At 32.1% G+C, this 18,671-nt stretch overlaps 1 protein-coding gene across 1 annotated transcript; it reads right to left on the bottom strand.

Annotated features, from left to right (window-relative positions):
- Positions 1 to 5,496: 5,496 nt before the first annotated feature.
- On the bottom strand, positions 5,497 to 18,668 carry LOC136984773 (transmembrane protease serine 9-like). The gene is made up of 12 exons (XM_067281899.1): positions 18,659 to 18,668; positions 13,002 to 13,084; positions 12,822 to 12,928; positions 12,470 to 12,732; positions 12,224 to 12,378; positions 12,081 to 12,150; positions 6,833 to 6,943; positions 6,492 to 6,574; positions 6,327 to 6,418; positions 5,974 to 6,236; positions 5,735 to 5,886; positions 5,497 to 5,661 (listed from the first exon to the last, which is right to left on the bottom strand). The coding sequence occupies exons 1-12, from the start codon at positions 18,666 to 18,668 to the stop codon at positions 5,497 to 5,499; spliced, it is 1,554 nt and encodes a 517-aa protein (XP_067138000.1).
- Positions 18,669 to 18,671: the final 3 nt, after the last annotated feature.

Here is an 18,671-nt window from a genome sequence, read left to right as displayed (position 1 = left end):
CAGTTTAATTTAAATCAATTGGAATATTCCTGAAAATTGAGAAGAAATGGCCACATAAAATCATTTAGGAAAATCACAGAAAACAAAATGTTCGGCCGAAATCAAATCTGAATCTTACACTATATCTTTCCCAGCTCTGTTATACATAATAGAGCGAAAGTATGGCGATCGGTCAAAAGACCTCCAAAATTTTTACATTCTCGAGAAAACTTGATACGTCGAGAAATGCAAAAAAAAAAAAAAAAAAAAAAAAAAATCGGATTTTTTTCTGTATGTATGATGTTACTGTGTATGGAGAACGATTTTGTTCACCCCCTTTAAAGCTTAATAACTCCCGTGCTTTTTGTCGAAAATATCTGAAAATTGCAGAAAGATTTGTATATTAGTGATATTGACGCTATTAAATTTTGGTGCTTAAAGGTTTACGGGGTAGGCAGATAAAGGGAGATCGTGTATCATATCTCGAGTAGGATCGGATTTAATGACTATTTTACTCGTTATTAACATTTACAATTTTTTTTATAAAATCTGTCCCTACCCTCAAAATTAAGCTTATTGCTATTTTATAATAATTCAAAATATAAAAAGTTTTAAAATAAAATATCATAACAGGTAGCGTCACACACGCAATTTTAAATGTCGCCCGGAAAGTTAAGCAACTAGTCGCTGGATTTTTTTTTTTTTTGGTTTAAACTTATATAGCCTAATAAATATTAATGATTAAAAATCAATAAATTTATTACGTCAAATTTTATCTTCTGAATCTGTATACAATATGCTTAGAGTTCAGATTATTATTTATAAATAACTCGCAAATTATTTGAAAAATTTGAAAATCTATTAAAATCTGAAATTAATTGATACAGATTTAGTTTATATTAGAAATTACTTTTTAATAATTTGTTAATAATAACGAGAAAATATTTATTGTGACATCGTCACAATGCCGAGCTGCAATTTAATTTAAAATATATGCTCTCCACCTCAAATTAGTAGTGGCTTGCCCCTGTACATCATACTTTTCCTTTAACAGTAGACTCATGCCGGTTATCTATCTAACACCTCTCAGTAAAAAATTTTAAATTGAAACAGCGAGACTTTCCGGTTTACATTGAAAGTTCGTATATAGTTTGAGGAGGGCACAGAGGAGGGTACTCTTGAGAAGAAAATCGGTTGAGTCGGTCACCGATTACATCCACGAGTAGAGTCGTCGTTGTCGTGCCGGAGGACTGATATTGGACAGTGAAGGAGTCCAACAGTCGTTGTAACGAGTTCATTTTACATAAGTATATACAAGGGTTACAATTACATTGACCGTGGAAAGAATGTTCGGAGCGGGCGGTGAGGTGAAAGTCCGAACAGAAGTACAGTGATACCTTCGATAATCCGCATTAATAGCATTAATAGATTACAGCATTATTATTAGAAACAGTATTAATAGATAGTTGAGTTCAGACTGGAGCACTAGTGTGCGCTATGCCGTTCATGTTTTCATACACAAAGCTGACACGCCTTCAGGTTGACGCCATTTTGAAAGAACCGAGATTCATTTAAGTGCGATTTATGACGATCAGAGCACTACAGGGCGCACCTAATGTTCTAACCTGAACGCTACCTTTGGAGTTTTGCCGCGACTGCAGATATGTCGTTTTCTTGATATTACAGTACAATATACAGTAGATGTATTATACACGGTTTATTTAATACTTTAAGGAATAATACTCGCACTATAAGTTTCAATATTTTTGCATGTTACTCAGTTTCTGAATAGAGGAAAAATTCAACAACGAGTTGCATAACTTTCCCAGCATCACCACGAAAGTTTGCAACTGCTCTTTTGTCGGACTCCTTTCGCCAAAAGTTATGTTGCTCCCGGCTTCGATCCTTTGCAGAAAAATTTTCGAAGACAAAATCCAAATCTACTAGATGCATATTTTTATTTAGTTTTGTTTTTTATTTATTTATTTCAGCTAGTAATTATTTAAAGTAAAATTGCGTATGGGGCCATATGACCATCTATCTTCCTGTAAAGTATGCATTCGATGAACAACGCACTTGACGGCGGATTGTAATTGATGGGTGCAGTTGTCCCACAAGCAGAGAAATTCTATCTCTTGATATAGCTAAGTTGGGAACACTGCCTTCATAAATAAATTTCAAGTTTCCCCATGATCAAAAATCACACGGAGTCGAGTCTAACCATCGTAGTGGTCATCAGTGACGCGTTAGAGCTTGATGAAGCCCGGACGAATTTGAATTAGGGAGCGCATGTACAATGTTGACTTCAGACATTTTTTCGGGGGAATTTTTTGGGGCAAAACATTTGCTTAGAAAAGTTTGGTTTGGTTCCACTAATAGCGAGCCCCAGGCAATTGTCCTTTTTGCCCTTAGGTTAATATGCTACTGGGGCTATGCTATCGGAAATGATCGGCTAATCACTTTTATGTGTGAAATGCTGACGCAATAATTTTTACTTATTGACACCAATATGAGAGGGTGCTCGATCTTGAATAAAGATTGGATATCCAAACAATTTCGTTGCTAAAGCGCAGGATGACAACGTTTTGAAAATGTCTCCATACTTAGTAGCATTATCACAGAAGACGTCACTGGTTCAGATGGAGTCTTTTTCTAATATATACAGTCCAATAGTGACGGATGCCGTGAACTTGCACCACATTGTGATTTTTGGTTGATGAAACAGAATTTATTGACAAACGTGCGGGTTTCTCCAAGAGAAATAAAACGGAAGTTGTAAATGTTCTTCAAATCATTCAAACAAAAATGTGTTTCATCTGTCCATAGTATTTGCCAGGACCAGAAATCGTCGTTCATTATCCGAGCTATGAATGGCTTGGCAAATGATTTCTGTTGCAAATACGAACTTTTTCGCAAACACATTAAATTTTCCGACATTTCTTTTGTGCAGCACTAGCATTGCTACTATGAGAGGTCGGACTTGGCAAAAAAAATTTTATTCAAAAATTTTTCGAAAGAAAAAAAAGATCGCTACGGATATGATTATATCCTTTCCCACGGATTTGCTTTCTTGTTTGGGGGTGACACATCGAATGTGTCACCAGGAATCAAATGCAAAAATCGCCATTGGACGTGGAGAACGATTTTACCAAAAGAGGACAAGAGTTGCGTGGGGGAGGACCCCCAAATCAAAGAGAAGGCCCGATGACGCGACAGAGGAGTTCGCCGTTATCCAGTTATTGTTGAATTGTGTGTGTGACCAGCCGTTCGCCACCGCCGATCTTAGCCGTCGCCATTCAGGCGAATCCGTCCTCGTTAAAGAAAAGAAACTACCGCTCCAGAGGACAGCGACTCCATCAATCCAGAAAGTTCGGAACTTCAATCTCTACGAACTCTTAAGATATTTATCAACGCGCGAACGATTGTAAACTCTCTCTCTCGCAGTCAGGGTGGGTCGTGATAATAATGATAAGGTTTCTATATTTACAGCATCCGCTAAGCATCTGTATAACGATCTGTATAACGATATCCTTCTATATGTCCTATTGTTAGCATCTGCTAAGCATCTGAATTGTTATCATACAACTTGTAAATAATCTCGATTAATAAAGGGATATTTTTGGTAAATGTTAATTTGTGTACTTCTTCCAGTCGTTTCCATCCGCCTCCATTCCGGGTCCAGAAGCCCGCGAACGCGACCGCTTGCGTGATAACCGATTATCAATTTACCATAGGTTTGTATGAGAATTTGATTAATTCGTTCTGGAGACCCCCCAAAATAAAAAAATATATATAGTTTCTTACTACGTTTATTTATATGTAATAATAAAAATACTCATATACATAGTCTTGCATTTTTATTAGTTATGTTTTTTTCCGTTTGTGGGGGTTAAAGAATCTATCCAATGTCAACTGCTTTTCTCTCTTCTTCAGGATTTTCAGAAGTAATTAAAAGCATTGTAACTGTAGAAATCCCCAAGCCTATTAACCTCAACCTGGTTTGTATGCCATTCTAAGACTGTTGATCTGACCTCTACCACTTCTTCAAAAGATCTTTAATTAATAGCAGATATCGGCATTAATCCTCTTTTTCATAATAAAATATATCTTGCCGAGTTTCTTGATGTTCTTCATTCAAGAGTTCTTGGCGTTCTTTTGTCGTCAGATCCGTTTCGGGTTCCATTATGAGCTCTTCAATGTTCTTTATTTCTCAGATGTGATTTTTGTTACTCCTTTAGCTGCTTGAGTCTTCTTGATTATACTGTATCTTTCTTAGATAAGATTGAACTGCGCCCTACTGTAGATTTGTTCAAGCCATACTGCCCAGTAACATCAGACATCTTCTGCCCACTATCTACCTTTGCTATTATACTCTTACCTTTTGAAAATGAAAACCGACGTAAAACTTAACGAGTGCCCGCCCGACAGTCTCGCGAATACTATAAAAGAATTGTTTCTGTCAGAAAAATAAAAGGCTAGAATTACAAGGGAGTATTTTAAAGTTCGAAGAATACTATCCGATCAGTATATATCGGGTTGAGCGTCGATGCTGACGTCTCTCGTGCTCCGAAAAGTTTCGAATTGTTACCTGAAGACAAGGGAAAATCAATCGGTATTTGCTATTTTCGTCGCTTCTTTTTATGTTTGTTCAGTGAAGTGTTCGTTATCCGAACGTGTGTTTGTTGTCCGATCATAAAAATCTTTTGCGAAAGTGTTTGTTATCCGATTTGTTCGTTTACCGATCACCCACTGTATTTTGCAACCAGGGCCCTCGAGAGAGGGAGCTGGAGATGTTTATTCGAGTCCGGAGAAAACTTAGGGGTCATAGTAGTTCCTACTTCTATAAAATTAATATTTTTTTTAACAAAAAATAAAATGTCTCAGATTGTTTTTTATTAATAAACATCCGACGCATTTAAATTGTTCATAAAAAGAGCCCTCAAAAAAGAAAAAATCCCACTCTACCCCGAGTCCTATAGAAACTCTTGACGGCCCTGTTTGGAACCCTTTATAAACCCTTAAGTTGTGCTGTAACTTATGTAACTTACAGGGACATTAACGCCAAATTTCCCCATCGAAAAATTTTGGAACTAAACATTTTATTTGCGAATAGAAATCATGGCAAAATCAATATCCCATGGTCAAAAAGTGCGCACACCATACTTGGTCGAATCTGTATAATTATATTCTATATAATTATTTACTGTATAATAAAATTTTATTTTAATTTTATTGAATTTTTATTCTTTCATGCTACAATAAAGTAATTCAAAATATTTAAATGATAGAAATTAACATTTATTTTTATTCATTTATTTGAGAGAAATTTACAAAATATGCTACCATTATTTCAAATGTGTTGATCAGTGAGAAAATAATAATAGTAACACCAAAAAATAGCGATAAGAAGTTTAATTGAAAGTACATTACTCTGAAATCCGTTATTGCTTAAATTTTAAACTAAACAATTAGTCACAGGAAAACTCAGCGAATGTTTTAACAGAGAGTGAAATATATCTACGAATTTTCCTGAATATTTTCGTCAATCCAGTCAAGGAAGTAACCGATGCTAGCGTACACTCCAGGATAATTGGGTCGGGCGCATCCGATACCAAAAGATACAACTCCGCATAGAGAACGTTCATCTCCATTTTGGATATACAAGGGTCCACCTGAATCACCCTTCGTGTACAAAGAATTCAAAATTAAAAATATAAAACATCTAAATCATGAGAATTGTTACATTAATATTTACCTGGCAGGAATCTTTGCCTCCATCTTCATATCCGGCGCACAATTGATTCTCATTGATAACAATATCATCGCTATGGTACAATTCTTGACATGTTTCATTATCGATTATTGGAACTTCAACAATTTGTAAAATGTCTTTATAAATAGGTTTTCCTGTAATAAAATAATAAAATGAATAATTGCGGTACACGGTTTAATCATGATAAGAAATTATATAATAAGCATGATTAAAATGCTAACCTTCTTCTGTTGTTCCGAATCCGGCAACGATTCCAATTACGTCAGGTTTTTTACACATATCTTCAGTGCCTAAAGAAATGGGTGCTACAAATTCGTTAAATAGAAAATTGCTTTTGCTTTTCAGCAAAGCAATGTCGTTATCCAAGTTTTCAGTATTGTGATCTTCGTGATTTTTTATCGATTGCACTTCATAACTGTCTCCTCCTTCTCCATTTCTATTGATAGTACCAACTACCAATAAGTAATCCTCAGGTCTGTTTGAACTGGAAAAAAATTGATCAATATTTTAATGAGCATTGTATTTAATTCATGCTTATTTAAATATTGATTAAAGAGGTTTGTGATTGGCTTACTCAGAAAAACAATGCGCAGCACTAACAACCCATTGGTCATTAATAATTGATCCTCCGCAATGGTGTTTGTAACCTGACTTCATTACCGATACCTAGAACATATTTTAAAATAATTTTTAAAGAATTTGCTATCATTAATAAAACGCGACTTTAACAAACATTTACCATCCAAGAAACTTCTCCTTTCTTAGCATCATGGCCACAAATAATTTTTCCTTCATTAACAGACCCGTATATAGTTCCATTATCTAAAAAATTATTATTAGTTTATATTTTTATGTTTAGTTCAAAACATGTATTAGTTTTTATACTCGAATTTACCGCTCTGTAAGTTAACAAGGCCCTTTACATTTATGAGTGACGAGATAAAACTAAAAGATGATTTTATGATATTCCAAGATAATAAATCTAGAATTAATTGTTAATTTTTACGAGTAAATCAGTCTACACATTCACATGTATCGATTAATTTTCCAAAGTAAAATATTAACCAAATTTTTACTTACAATTACCAATTTCTTTCGCAAAAATTTCGACCAGAAAAAATTGAAGAAAGGCAAAATATGACAATTTAGCCATTTTCTTTTGATGAAGTGACGGAATTTTTGAAATTATATCTAAAATAAACATACGTGAAGATGATTTGTGCTTATATACTAGTCCATATCACAAACAGGAAGAATTATTTCGAGTTATCCCGCAGTTAGAACTTTAAGGATAATTTTCTAAAAACAATATTCTATTGATTTCATATGATTGGAAATATATCATTATCATTTATAAACTATTCACTTTTGTTAACAATTTTAAATAAAGGAAACAATTTATCAAATGCTCTATAGGATAGCATGAAGTAAAACTAAAAAGTTGTTCCACGCAGCTCGTTTTTTTTTCACTTCCTGCATCTAATCGAGCGTATCTTTATCTCATTAGATGAATGAAGAAAAGATATATCGATAGATCCTATATGTTGTTACTATATAAATACTTTTCTACGCTTAGAACTTTAACGTGAAATCAATGTTGATTAATGTAATTAAAAGTTAAATATATCTTATACGTTTCTTTTTATAATCTAGACATTTTTATGGGCTGTCCCGGATATGTCAGACTCCATCTACCCTCTTGATGTAATTATTAATGTGATATTACCAGCAGCGCCCACAGACTATAAAAAGATGGGACACAAGTTATAAAAATGGGCACCATAGGTATATTATGCAAAAAAAAAAATATCTGTGTATTTGAATAATTAATCCACATGGAAACATTTCTAAAGATGTATCGAAACATTGCAAAGCTAGAATTTGATTGCTGTAAAGAATGTTTATACCATTTTAATCTTAAAATTAACTTTTTACTTTTTACAATTTAAATTTAAACCATTTTTAAATTGAAATTTTTAATATTTTAATTAAACTTGTCAAAATTAGTATTGAATTAATTTTAAAAATTAAATTAGAAAATGAGCAAAGAGACAAATTTTAAAGATAAAAAACTACTAATTTCACAACTTTATTAAATTTGTTTAAAAAAACTTTTAATACAGTTTATAGAAATATTTATTTCTTTTTTACAAAAAATTTCTATAATGCATAATTTAAAATATTCAGTTTCTCGACTCTTACAATTAATTAGCATAAGTTAAAAAATCCAATTTAATTTCGGTAACACAATAGCAATTAATATAATATAAAAAACTAAAAACATTTTTCTCGGAAATTAAATAGAAACTACTACAGGATGAATCAGAAATACGGTAATTATATAAATAAATGGCTTCCGGATTTAAAATGTTTAACAGAATTCGTTAATTACTTTCTCTTCTTATATTAAATCATCAATCATCATCTGTAGAAATGAAGAAAGATGGATGAATCTTACCATCGAAAGATTCTTAAAAATTACAATTTACTAATTTTAAGAAGTCAAAAACTTTATTCGATTAAAGTTTAACCAGATTTCACAGAAGTAATTTTAATATTTTTTAAATTTTTAACGAGCAATTATTTATTGTGATTTTGTAACAATGCTGGGCTGCAATTTTTAATCATATTTTTAATTTTTAACATACTGCATATTCTCCACTTCAAATTAGTAGTGACTTACTCCTGTACATCATACTTTTCCATTAACAACGGAGTCGTACCGGTCATCTATCTAACACCTTTCAGGGAAAAATGTTTGAATCGAAACAACGAGGCTTCAGGTTTGCATCGGAAGTTCGTATATAGTAAATCGAGGCCTCCTGCCCCTAAGGTTTGTATCCGGTCTTATCTTTCATCTTTCTAACTCCTTTCTCGAAATTAAAAAAAAGACCGACGACAGTGGGAATTTATAGATCTACAATTTTTCCAAATTTCAAATCAACTACTAGAATAAAACATGTTATTTATATTAAAATAAAAAGTTAAAATTAAACAAAACGTTTATAAATTAAACCGCAGACCGAACAGAGACGGCCGACAGGGAATTTCCAGTTTCGATACCCGATGCCGACCGGTATCGATACTTTAAACTACTGATGATACTTCTGTGGTATCGGGACCTCCCTACTTATTACACTCGTTATATCTATCCTTATCAGCTTGACTCTCACTTCTCTTCCAAAGTTTAAAAGCTTTTTTTCCAGCTTTACCGCATCCTGTATTTCTCCATTCCACCATAGCTTTCTTCCTTTCCTCGTCTTGCCTTATCCCTCCTCCGTAGTTTCCTTTATGATATCTGTCATCTTATTTCACTCTTCACTAATCTCACTCTGCTCCTCAGCACTTCCTCCATATCCCCATTCAAGATCTGCTGGAACATTTGTTAACTTTTTCCCCTTTCAGTTTCCAGACCTTGAGTCTTGTGAAGTGTGTGTTATTTAACTACGTCTTCTCCTACAATCACCTTGCAGTTTCTTCATCGATATTATTCAATCTAATGGAAGGCAAACAAAATCGTAGACAGAAATTTTACTTTTTCATTACGTTTTCTTGAAATTTCACAAGCTGCCTCTAAACTTGTTTCCGGACGAATATGTTAGATCGAATTCTATTTTTGAAAATTCTTCAAACTAGAGTTGAAATCCTAATTGCTTATTTTTATAGTGTTATGTTTACTAGTAATAAATAATACATTAAAAAGAAATTGCCCAAAGAGCAGATAAAGCAAAAAATAAAAAAAAATAATAAAAAGAATAAGTTTTGTTCATCATATATAATATCTACGATAATTCTAGATAACCATTAAATAATCTTTACAGTACGCAAATTCTTTAACAGAAACAGCATTAATAGATAGTTGCGTTCAGACTGGAGCACTAGTGTGCACTAAGCCGTTCATGTTTTCATGCACAAAGCTGACGCGCCTTCAGGTTGACGCCATTTTGAAAGAACCGAGATTCATTTCAGTGCGATATATGACGATCAGAGCACTACACGGCGCACTAATGTTCTAACCTGAACGCTACCTTTGGAGTTTTGCCGCTACTGCAGATATGTCGTTTTCTTGATATTACAGTACAATATACAGTAGATGTATTATACACGGTTTATTTAATACTTTAAGGAATAATACTCGCACTATAAGTTTCAATAATTTTGCCTGTTACTCAGTTTCTGAATAGAGGAAAAATTCAACAACGAGTTGCATAACTTTCCCAGCATCACCACGAAAGTTTGCAACTGCTCTTTTGTCGGACTCCTTTCGCCAAAAGTTATGTTGCTCCCGGCTTCGATCCTTTGTAGAAAAATTTTCGAAGACAAAATCTAAATCTACTAGATGCATATTTTTATTTAGTTTTGTTTTCTTTTTATTTATTTCAGCTAGTAACTATTTAAAGTAAAATTGCGTATGGTGCTATATGACCATCTATCTTCCTGTAAAGTATGCATTCGATGAACAACGCACTTGACGGCGGATTGTAATTGATGGGTGCAGTTGTCCGACATGCAGAGAAATTCTATCTCTTGATACAGCTAAGTTGGAAACACGCCTTCATAAACAAATCTCTTCAAATTTCCCCATAACCAAAAATCACATGGAGTCGAGTCTGATGATCGTTTTGTCCATCAATGAAGCGGGAGAACTTGATGGAGCCCGGACGAATTTGAATTAGGGAGCGCATGTACAACGTTGACTTCAGACATTTTTTCGAGGGAATTTTTTGGGGAAAAATATTTGCTTAGAAAAGTTTGGTTTGGTTCCACTAATAGCGAGCCCCAGGCAATTGTCCTTTTTGCCCTTAGGTTAATATGCTACTGGGGCTATGCTATCGGAAATGATCGGCTAATCACTTTTATGTGTGAAATGCTGACGCAATAATTTTTACTTATTGACACCAATATGGGAGGATGCTCGATCTTGAATAAAGATTGGATATCCAAACAATTTCGTTGCTAAAGCGCAGGATGACAAAGTTTTGAAAATGTCTCCATACTTAGTAGCATTATCACAGAAGACGTCACTGGTTCAGATGGAGTCTTTTTCTAATATATACAGTCCAATAGTGACGGATGCCGTGAACTTGCACCACATTGTGATTTTTGGTTGATGCAACAGAATTTATTGACAAACGTGACAGTTTTCTCCAAGAGAAATAAAATGGAAGTTGTAAATGTTCTCCAAATCATTCAAATAAAAATGTGTTTCATCTGTCCATAGTATTTGCCAGGACCAGAAATCGTCGTTCATTATCCGAGTTATGAATGGCTTGGCAAATGATTTCTGTTGCGAATACGAAGTTTTTCGCAAATACTTTAAATTTCTCGAAATTTCTTTTGTGCAGAACTAGCATTGCTACTCTTTGATAGTAAACTTGAACGAGTAAGAAATGTAAGCAAAATGTCTTGTCGTTAACCTCATATTGGAGATATTTTGCAACTCTCGAGAGAGGGAGCTGGAGATGTTTTTCGGGTCCGGAGAAAACTTAGGGGTCATAGTGGTTCCCACTCCTGTAAAATTAATGTTATTTTTTTTAACAAAAAATAAAATGTCTTAGATTGTTTTTATTAATTTAATAAACATTCTACTCATTTAAATTGTTCAAAAAAAGATGATAATGTGGTCCTCAATAAAGAAAAAAACCCGTTCGACTCGAATCCCATATAAACTCTTGATGGCCGTGCTTGTAACTTTTTATAAACCCTTAAGTTGTTCTGCAACTTACGTAACGTGCAAATTACAGGGACATTAGCGCCAAATTTCCCGCATCGAGAAATTTTGGAACTAAACTTTTTATTTGAGAATGGAAAGTATGGTCAAAATCAATATCCCATGGTCAAAAAAGTGTGCACACCATAATTGGTCGAATCTCGTCTATTAGTTCTTTCTGTAAACTCCTGTTTAATTATAACCATTTACTGTATAATAAAATTTTATTTTAATTTCATTGAAGTTTTATTCTTTCATGCTACAATAAAGTAATTCAAAATATCTAAATGATAGAAATTAACATTTATTTTTATTCATTTATTTGAGAGAAATTTACAAAATATGCTACCATTATTTCAAATGTGTTGATCAGTGAGAAAATAATAATAGTAACACCAAAAAATAGCGATAAGAAGTTTAATTGAAAGTACATTACTCTGAAATCCATTAATGCTTAAATTTTGAACTAGACAATTAGCCACAGGAAAACTCAGCGAATGTTTTAGCAGAGAGTGAAATATATCTACGAATTATCCTGAATATTTTTGTCAATCCAGTCAAGGAAGTAACCGATGCTAGCGTACACTGTAGGACGATTGGGTCGGCCGCATCCGATACCATGTGATACAACTCCGCATAGAGAACGTTCATCTCCATTTTGGATATACAACGGTCCACCCGAATCACCCTTCGTGTAGAAATTATTCAAAATTAAAAATATAAAACATTTAAATCATGAGAATTGTCACATTAATATTTACCTTGCAGGAATTTTTGCCTCCATCTTTATATCCGGCGCATAATTTATTCTCATTGATAATATCATCATTCATGCTATCGTACCATTCTTGACATTCTTCATTACTGATTATTGGAATTTCAACAATTTGTAAAATGTCTTCATAAATAGGTTTTCCTGTAATAAAATAATAAAATGAATAATTGCAGTACACGGTTTAATCATGATAAGAAATTATATAATAAGCATGATTAATTAAAATGCTAACCGTCTTCTGTTCTTCCGAATCCGGCAACGATTCCCATTAAGCCAGGTTTTCTACACATATCTTCAGTGCCCAAAGAAATGGGTGCTACAAATTCGTTAAATAGAAAATTGCTTTTGCTTTTCAACAAAGCAATGTCGTTATCAAAGTTGCCAGGATTAAAACCTTCGTGATTTTTTATCGATTGCACTTCATAACTGTCTCCTCCTTCTCCATTTCTATTGATAGTACCAACTACCAATAAGTAATCCTCAGGTCTGTTTGAACTGGAAAAAATTGATCAATATTTTAATGAGCATTGTATTTAATTCATGCTTATTTAAATATTGTTTAAAGAGGTTTGTGATTGGCTTACTCGGAAAAACAATGCGCAGCACTAACAACCCATTGGTCATTAATAATTGATCCTCCGCAATAGGGTCCATAACTTCTACCCCCGTAACCTGACCTCATTACCGATACCTAGAACATATTTTAAAATAATTTTTAAAGAATTTGCTATCATTAATAAAACGCGACTTTAACAAACATTTACCATCCAAGGAACTTCTCCTTCCTTAGCATCATGGCCACCAATAACTTTTCCTTCATTAACAGACCCGTATATAGTTCCATTATCTAAAAAAACTATTATTAGTTTATATTCTTATGTTTAGTTCAAAACATGTATTAGTTTTTATACTCAAATTCATTACTCTGTAAGTTAACAAGACCCTTTACATTTATGCGAGATCTGGAAATCCCCTTGAACGAAAAATTATAACAAATTATATCCGAATTAATAATTTCCCCTTTCTTATATCCGGATATAATCCGAATTATAATAAATAGTTCCCTATATTGAATCGAAAATTTTCCTATTATAAACATCCTGCCTAAAAAAGGTCCTGGACGAGAAAATATGCGTCCCCGGCCGTATAACTGTGCAACTATCCATTGTTCTTACGCTGAGTACAGATCATCTTGCAACTTAAGTTTATAGTTAGCGCCCGAATTCGCCGTATTGTTTCCAATCCCGGGAACACCTTTGGCCTAAGCACATGCACGTGACCAACTTTCCCAGCAAAAAGCTATATAAGATGCTTCCTTCCCCCCTCTGAAGAGAGTCCATCATCGACCTAGATCAAGTCATGATCTAGTCCATTTTTGTCCTTTGTGCTTAAGGGAATATTTTACGTTGTGCCTCAAGAGTTACCGATCCTTCCCTTTAAAAGAATTATCGATCCTTGTGACCGACAGAATATTGGAAATACTGATTGTCTAAGAGGTATGGAACCCATTTATGTGAGCTCTCTCTCTCTCTCTTCGCGTGGTAGGGATATATAGCTTTTTATATGTCACGCCTTTTATGTCAGATTTTTGTAACGTATATTTTGTTTTCCATTAAATCGTTGTTATCCTGTTAAATGGTGTCTTGTTTGCTCGAATATTCGCTTATCGCCTTACCACGACTCCACCTTCCCTCCTACACTCGACCGGATGAAACGTAGTCCCGTCCCTACGGGATTCCTACCGACAAATAAGCCTTCTCTGACACGTGGGCAAGTCCCTCCGACTTGTTAGCCGAAATTAGACAGAGGTCTGACCTCGTCGTCCCTCCTCGGTACCCACATTTATGAGTAACGAGATAAAACTAAAAGATAATTTTATGATATTCCAACATAATAAATCTAGAATTAATTGTTAATTTTTACGAGTAAATCAGTCTACACATTCACCTGTATCGATTAATTTTCCAAAGTAAAATATTAACCAAATTTTTACTTACAATTACCAATTTCTTTCGCAAAAATTTCGACCAGTAAAAAATTGAAAAGAAAGGCAAAATATATCAATTTAGCCATTTTCTTTTGATGAAGTGACGGAATTTTTGAAACTATATCTAAAATAAACATACGTGAGGATAATTTGTGCTTATATACTAGTCCATATCACAAACAGGAAGAATTATTTCGAGCTATCCCGCAGTTAGAACCTTAAGGATAATTTTCTAAAAACAATATTCTATTGATTTCACATGATTGGAAATATATATTTATTTACATATCATTATTCACTTATCATTATTTACATATAAACTATTTACTTTTCTTAACGATTTCCAATAAAGGAAACAATTTATCAAATGCTCGATTGGATAGATGATGCTATCCTATAGAGCATTTGATAAATTGTTCAAGTAGATTCAAGCTACACTAAAAAGTTGTTTCACGCATCTCATTTTTTCACTTCCTGCATCTAATCGAGCGTATCTCTATCTCGTTAGATGAAGGAAGAAAATATATATCGATAGATTCTATATGTTGTTACTATATGAATACTTTTCTCTGCTCAGAAGTTTAACATGTAATCAATGTTGATTAATGTAAAAGTTAAATATATCTTATACGTTTCTTTTTATAATCTAGACATTTTTATGGGCCGTCCCGGATATGTCAGACTCCATCTACAAAGAATAATTTCAGCGTTCTGACTTCCTCTTGACGTAATTATTAATGTGATATTACCAGCAGCGCCCACAGACTATAAAAAGATGGGGCACAAGTTATAAAAATGGGCATCTTACATAGATACATTATGCAAGAAAATACCTGTATATATATTTTTATGTTAATTTTGTCATCAGTAAAAAAGTTTTCTGTGATAAAAATGAATAACTAATTTTCTATTATATCTATCAATGAGAATGTTTATTTGTTTGTTTGTTTGTTCGCAACACCCTGTTAGGCCGTTCGAGAAATTGCTACAAAACTCGCATTTCCTTAAATATACTACTAACTCAGATAATGCCGAACTTACTACCCCAAAATATTTATTGGACTTTACATATTAATTAATTTTTGTCTAAATTCGATTTGATGGATTTACATTTAGCGTCATATATCGGTAAATTTTTTTAAATAATAAATTAAACATAATTCATACAAAAAAAGGATATCATTAAAACACAAAACAAATAATATATTCACTTAAATTAATTACTGAGACAATAATTTAACGCAAAGTAGACTCGCTATATTATTACTTTGATGAGTAGCACAAAGCATTAACCTGCACGAAGTCAGAGCTGTTACACTGTGTTACACATCACCAACGGGCTGGCCACGTAAATAAAGGCCAGTTTTCTATAAACCTCCTCCTGGAAGGCATCGTTTACGTGTCGCAAACCAAACTAATTGTAATAATTTTTCTGTAAACTCGCTATTTACGAGAATAAACTTCTCACTTAGTTACAGGCATTCTTGATAATGTTCTTAAAATTGGTTTTACTACATATATTTTTGAAATTTACGTTTAATTACTACAGGAGTAATAATTACTGAGAAGGATAGGTCTACTTTATAAACCCTGGCTAAGCCAGGGGTTTATAAAGCTAGTTTAAAAATAAAATGAAATTTTAGAGTTCCCTTGGGAATTAAGAAAAGAGCAACACGATGACAAAGAAGGCCTTTTTTCCAAGCCCATTTTTGGTTCAGTCAGGCACCTCAAACTGGACGGTGAGGGCGGAAAGAAGGTTCCAACGTATTCAAGATAGACCACTCGCGAAATCTTAACCGCTCTGCTATACAACCAGCTGTATGCGATATTTAATGTATTTATTTATTGTCATTGTCTTTATTATAGGCAAAGAACCTCCTTGGCTCTCTTGCACCGGCCCTCTCTAGTGCCTTTGCATGGTATTTACAATACAAAACATTAATTTAAAATAAACGCATCGAAACTATTTAAAAACAGTTAAGAATGGCTCCCTTACGAAAAAATTGAAACAACTTAATAAAATATTATTTTTGGATTATTGGATTCTAAAATAATATCTATCACATGATTACTATATATTTAATATTTCTTATTAGAAAATGATGATTTACTCTATTTTCTAGTGTTATTGATTTTGAACACAATCAATCCTTGAATTTATTTTTATTTTTATGGCATTTCCATATTTTATGAATTAATTGAAATTTATTATATATTATATAATACAATATCTGTTTTCTAGGAACGAAAATTACGTCAGAGTTTTATAATTTATTTGTATCTATCATTTTAATTATTTATTTGTTCTGTATTTTTATTATTATTGTCAAAACAATTGAAGATTTTTGAAATCAATTCTTTAAAATATTGCGATATTTAATTATATTGTATAATTAATGACGTAAACTCAAAGAAATTACATAAAACTGATAATAATCAATCACAAATAACAAATTAATTGAAGTATAAAATTCTTGTAGAGTATATGAACTACATTTAACATCATTTTAAAACGTGTAATTGCTAATAAATATTCAAAAAGAATCTGTTTTTAGAATTTTAGTTTTTACATCATTTATTATAAGTTTTTAATATAAAAATCTGTTAAAATTTTCTTGAAAATAAACGAATTTATTGCCGATTTTAAAGCATTTTTCTTCTCTTTTAAAAATTCGATGACATACGAAGCAAGGTTAAAAAGGAAAGTGTGTTCGTTTTTTAAAATTATATAGATTGGGAGTATCTTTTCTATCATTAATAACAAAATAATTAAAATTTCATTAGTGATTTCTCATCAATGTTCAATAATATTTGAACCGTTATACTTGTTTCGAAAGTTTATTAAAATAATTTATTTTGTAGCCAAATAATGTGAGATTTATGTACGTTAAAATTTACATGATATCATTAAATATATACAAATATAACACTAATTTCCTTGACTGTTGTTGAAAAAACGGAGGGCAATAAATAAATGTCACAAGAATTAAATGAAAATACATTTTTTATTGTTAAAATAAAATGTCATACAAGTACAAATATAATTCTGGATTGCATTAAAGAGTTGAAAAATTCAGATAAACAGAAACATGTGAATGATTAATCCACATGGAAACATTTCTAAAGATTGTTGTATCGAACATTGCGAAACTAAAATCTGAATTGCTGTAAAGAAAGAAAATTCTGTTTTAATCTTAATATTAATTTTTAAATTTACAATTTAAATTTAAATCATTTTAACTTGAATTTTGAGTATTTTAATTAAACTTGTCAAAATTAATATTGAATTAATTTTAAAAATAAAATTAAAAAGTGAGCAAAGAGACAAATTTTAAAGAAAAAAAAAACCCATTAATTTCACAACTTTATTAAATTTATTTTAAAAACATTTTAATGCATTTTATAGAAATATTTATTTCTTATTTACAAAAAAATTTCTATAATGCATAATTTAAAATATTCAGTTTGACGACTCTTACGTTAATTAGCATAAGTTAAAAAATCCAATTTAATTTCGACAACACAATAACAATACATTAAAAACTAAAAACATTTTTCTCGGAAATCAAATAGAAACTACTACAGGATTAATCAGAAATACGGTAATTATATAAATAAATGGCTTCCGGATTTAAAATGTTTAACAGAATTCGTTAATTACTTTCTCTTCTTATATTAAATCATCAATCATCATCTGTAGAAATGAAGAAAGATGGATGAATCTTACCATCGAAAGATTCTTAAAAATTATAATTTACTAATTTTAAGAAGTCAAAAAGTTTATTCGATTAAAGTTTAACCAGATTTCACAGAAGTAATTTAATATATTTTTTTAAATTATTAACGAGCAATTATTTATTGTGATTTTGTAACAATGCCGGGCTGCAATTTTTAATCATATTTTTAATTTTAAACATACTGTATATTCTCCACTTCAAATTAGTAGTGACTTACCCCTGTACATCATACTTTTCCATTAACAACGGTCGTGCTGGTCATCTATCTAATACCTTATACGGGAAATTTTTGAATTGAAATAACGTGACTTTCGATTTTATCGGAAGCTTTTATATAATTAACCAAGGCATTCTACTCTTACGTTTTCCATATCTTATCTCGTCTTTCATATATGTAACTCCGTTCCAGAGGCCAAGGTAGGACAGACCGACGACAGTGGGAATTTATAGGTGTACAATTTTTTTAATGGAATTTTATTAAGTTTTTAATAAAAATTTTATGGGAAGAATTGTTGCAATTATAACTTGATGAATTACTTATTGTTCTGAATGCAAAAGTGTCCTTGTGGTTAGGAAGATTTAAGATCTATTGATACGTATCTCCATCCTGCATTTAATTAGATAGAGAGATATGGCTCATTGGATTCAGGAAGTTAAAAAATAGGAACTACATGAGGCAATTTTTTATTCTAATTACTTGAAGCCATTCT

Source organism: Centruroides vittatus, unplaced genomic scaffold, assembly GCF_030686945.1.
Source record: "Centruroides vittatus isolate TY-2023 unplaced genomic scaffold, ASM3068694v2 contig_927, whole genome shotgun sequence".
NCBI lineage: Eukaryota > Metazoa > Arthropoda > Arachnida > Scorpiones > Buthidae > Centruroides > Centruroides vittatus.
Note: the sequence above shows the minus strand (reverse complement) of the source record. Positions and strands in the feature narration are given on the sequence as shown.

Excerpts from the sequence above, each read along its gene's own strand:
- LOC136984773 (XM_067281899.1), bottom strand. Across the intron at positions 12,379-12,469 it reads ATTCGGAAGAACAGAAGACG|GAAAACCTATTTATGAAGAC; the intron begins GTTAGCATTTTA and ends ATTTTATTACAG. Across the intron at positions 5,662-5,734 it reads GAGGCAAAGATTCCTGCCAG|GGTGATTCAGGTGGACCCTT; the intron begins GTAAATATTAAT and ends TTGTACACGAAG.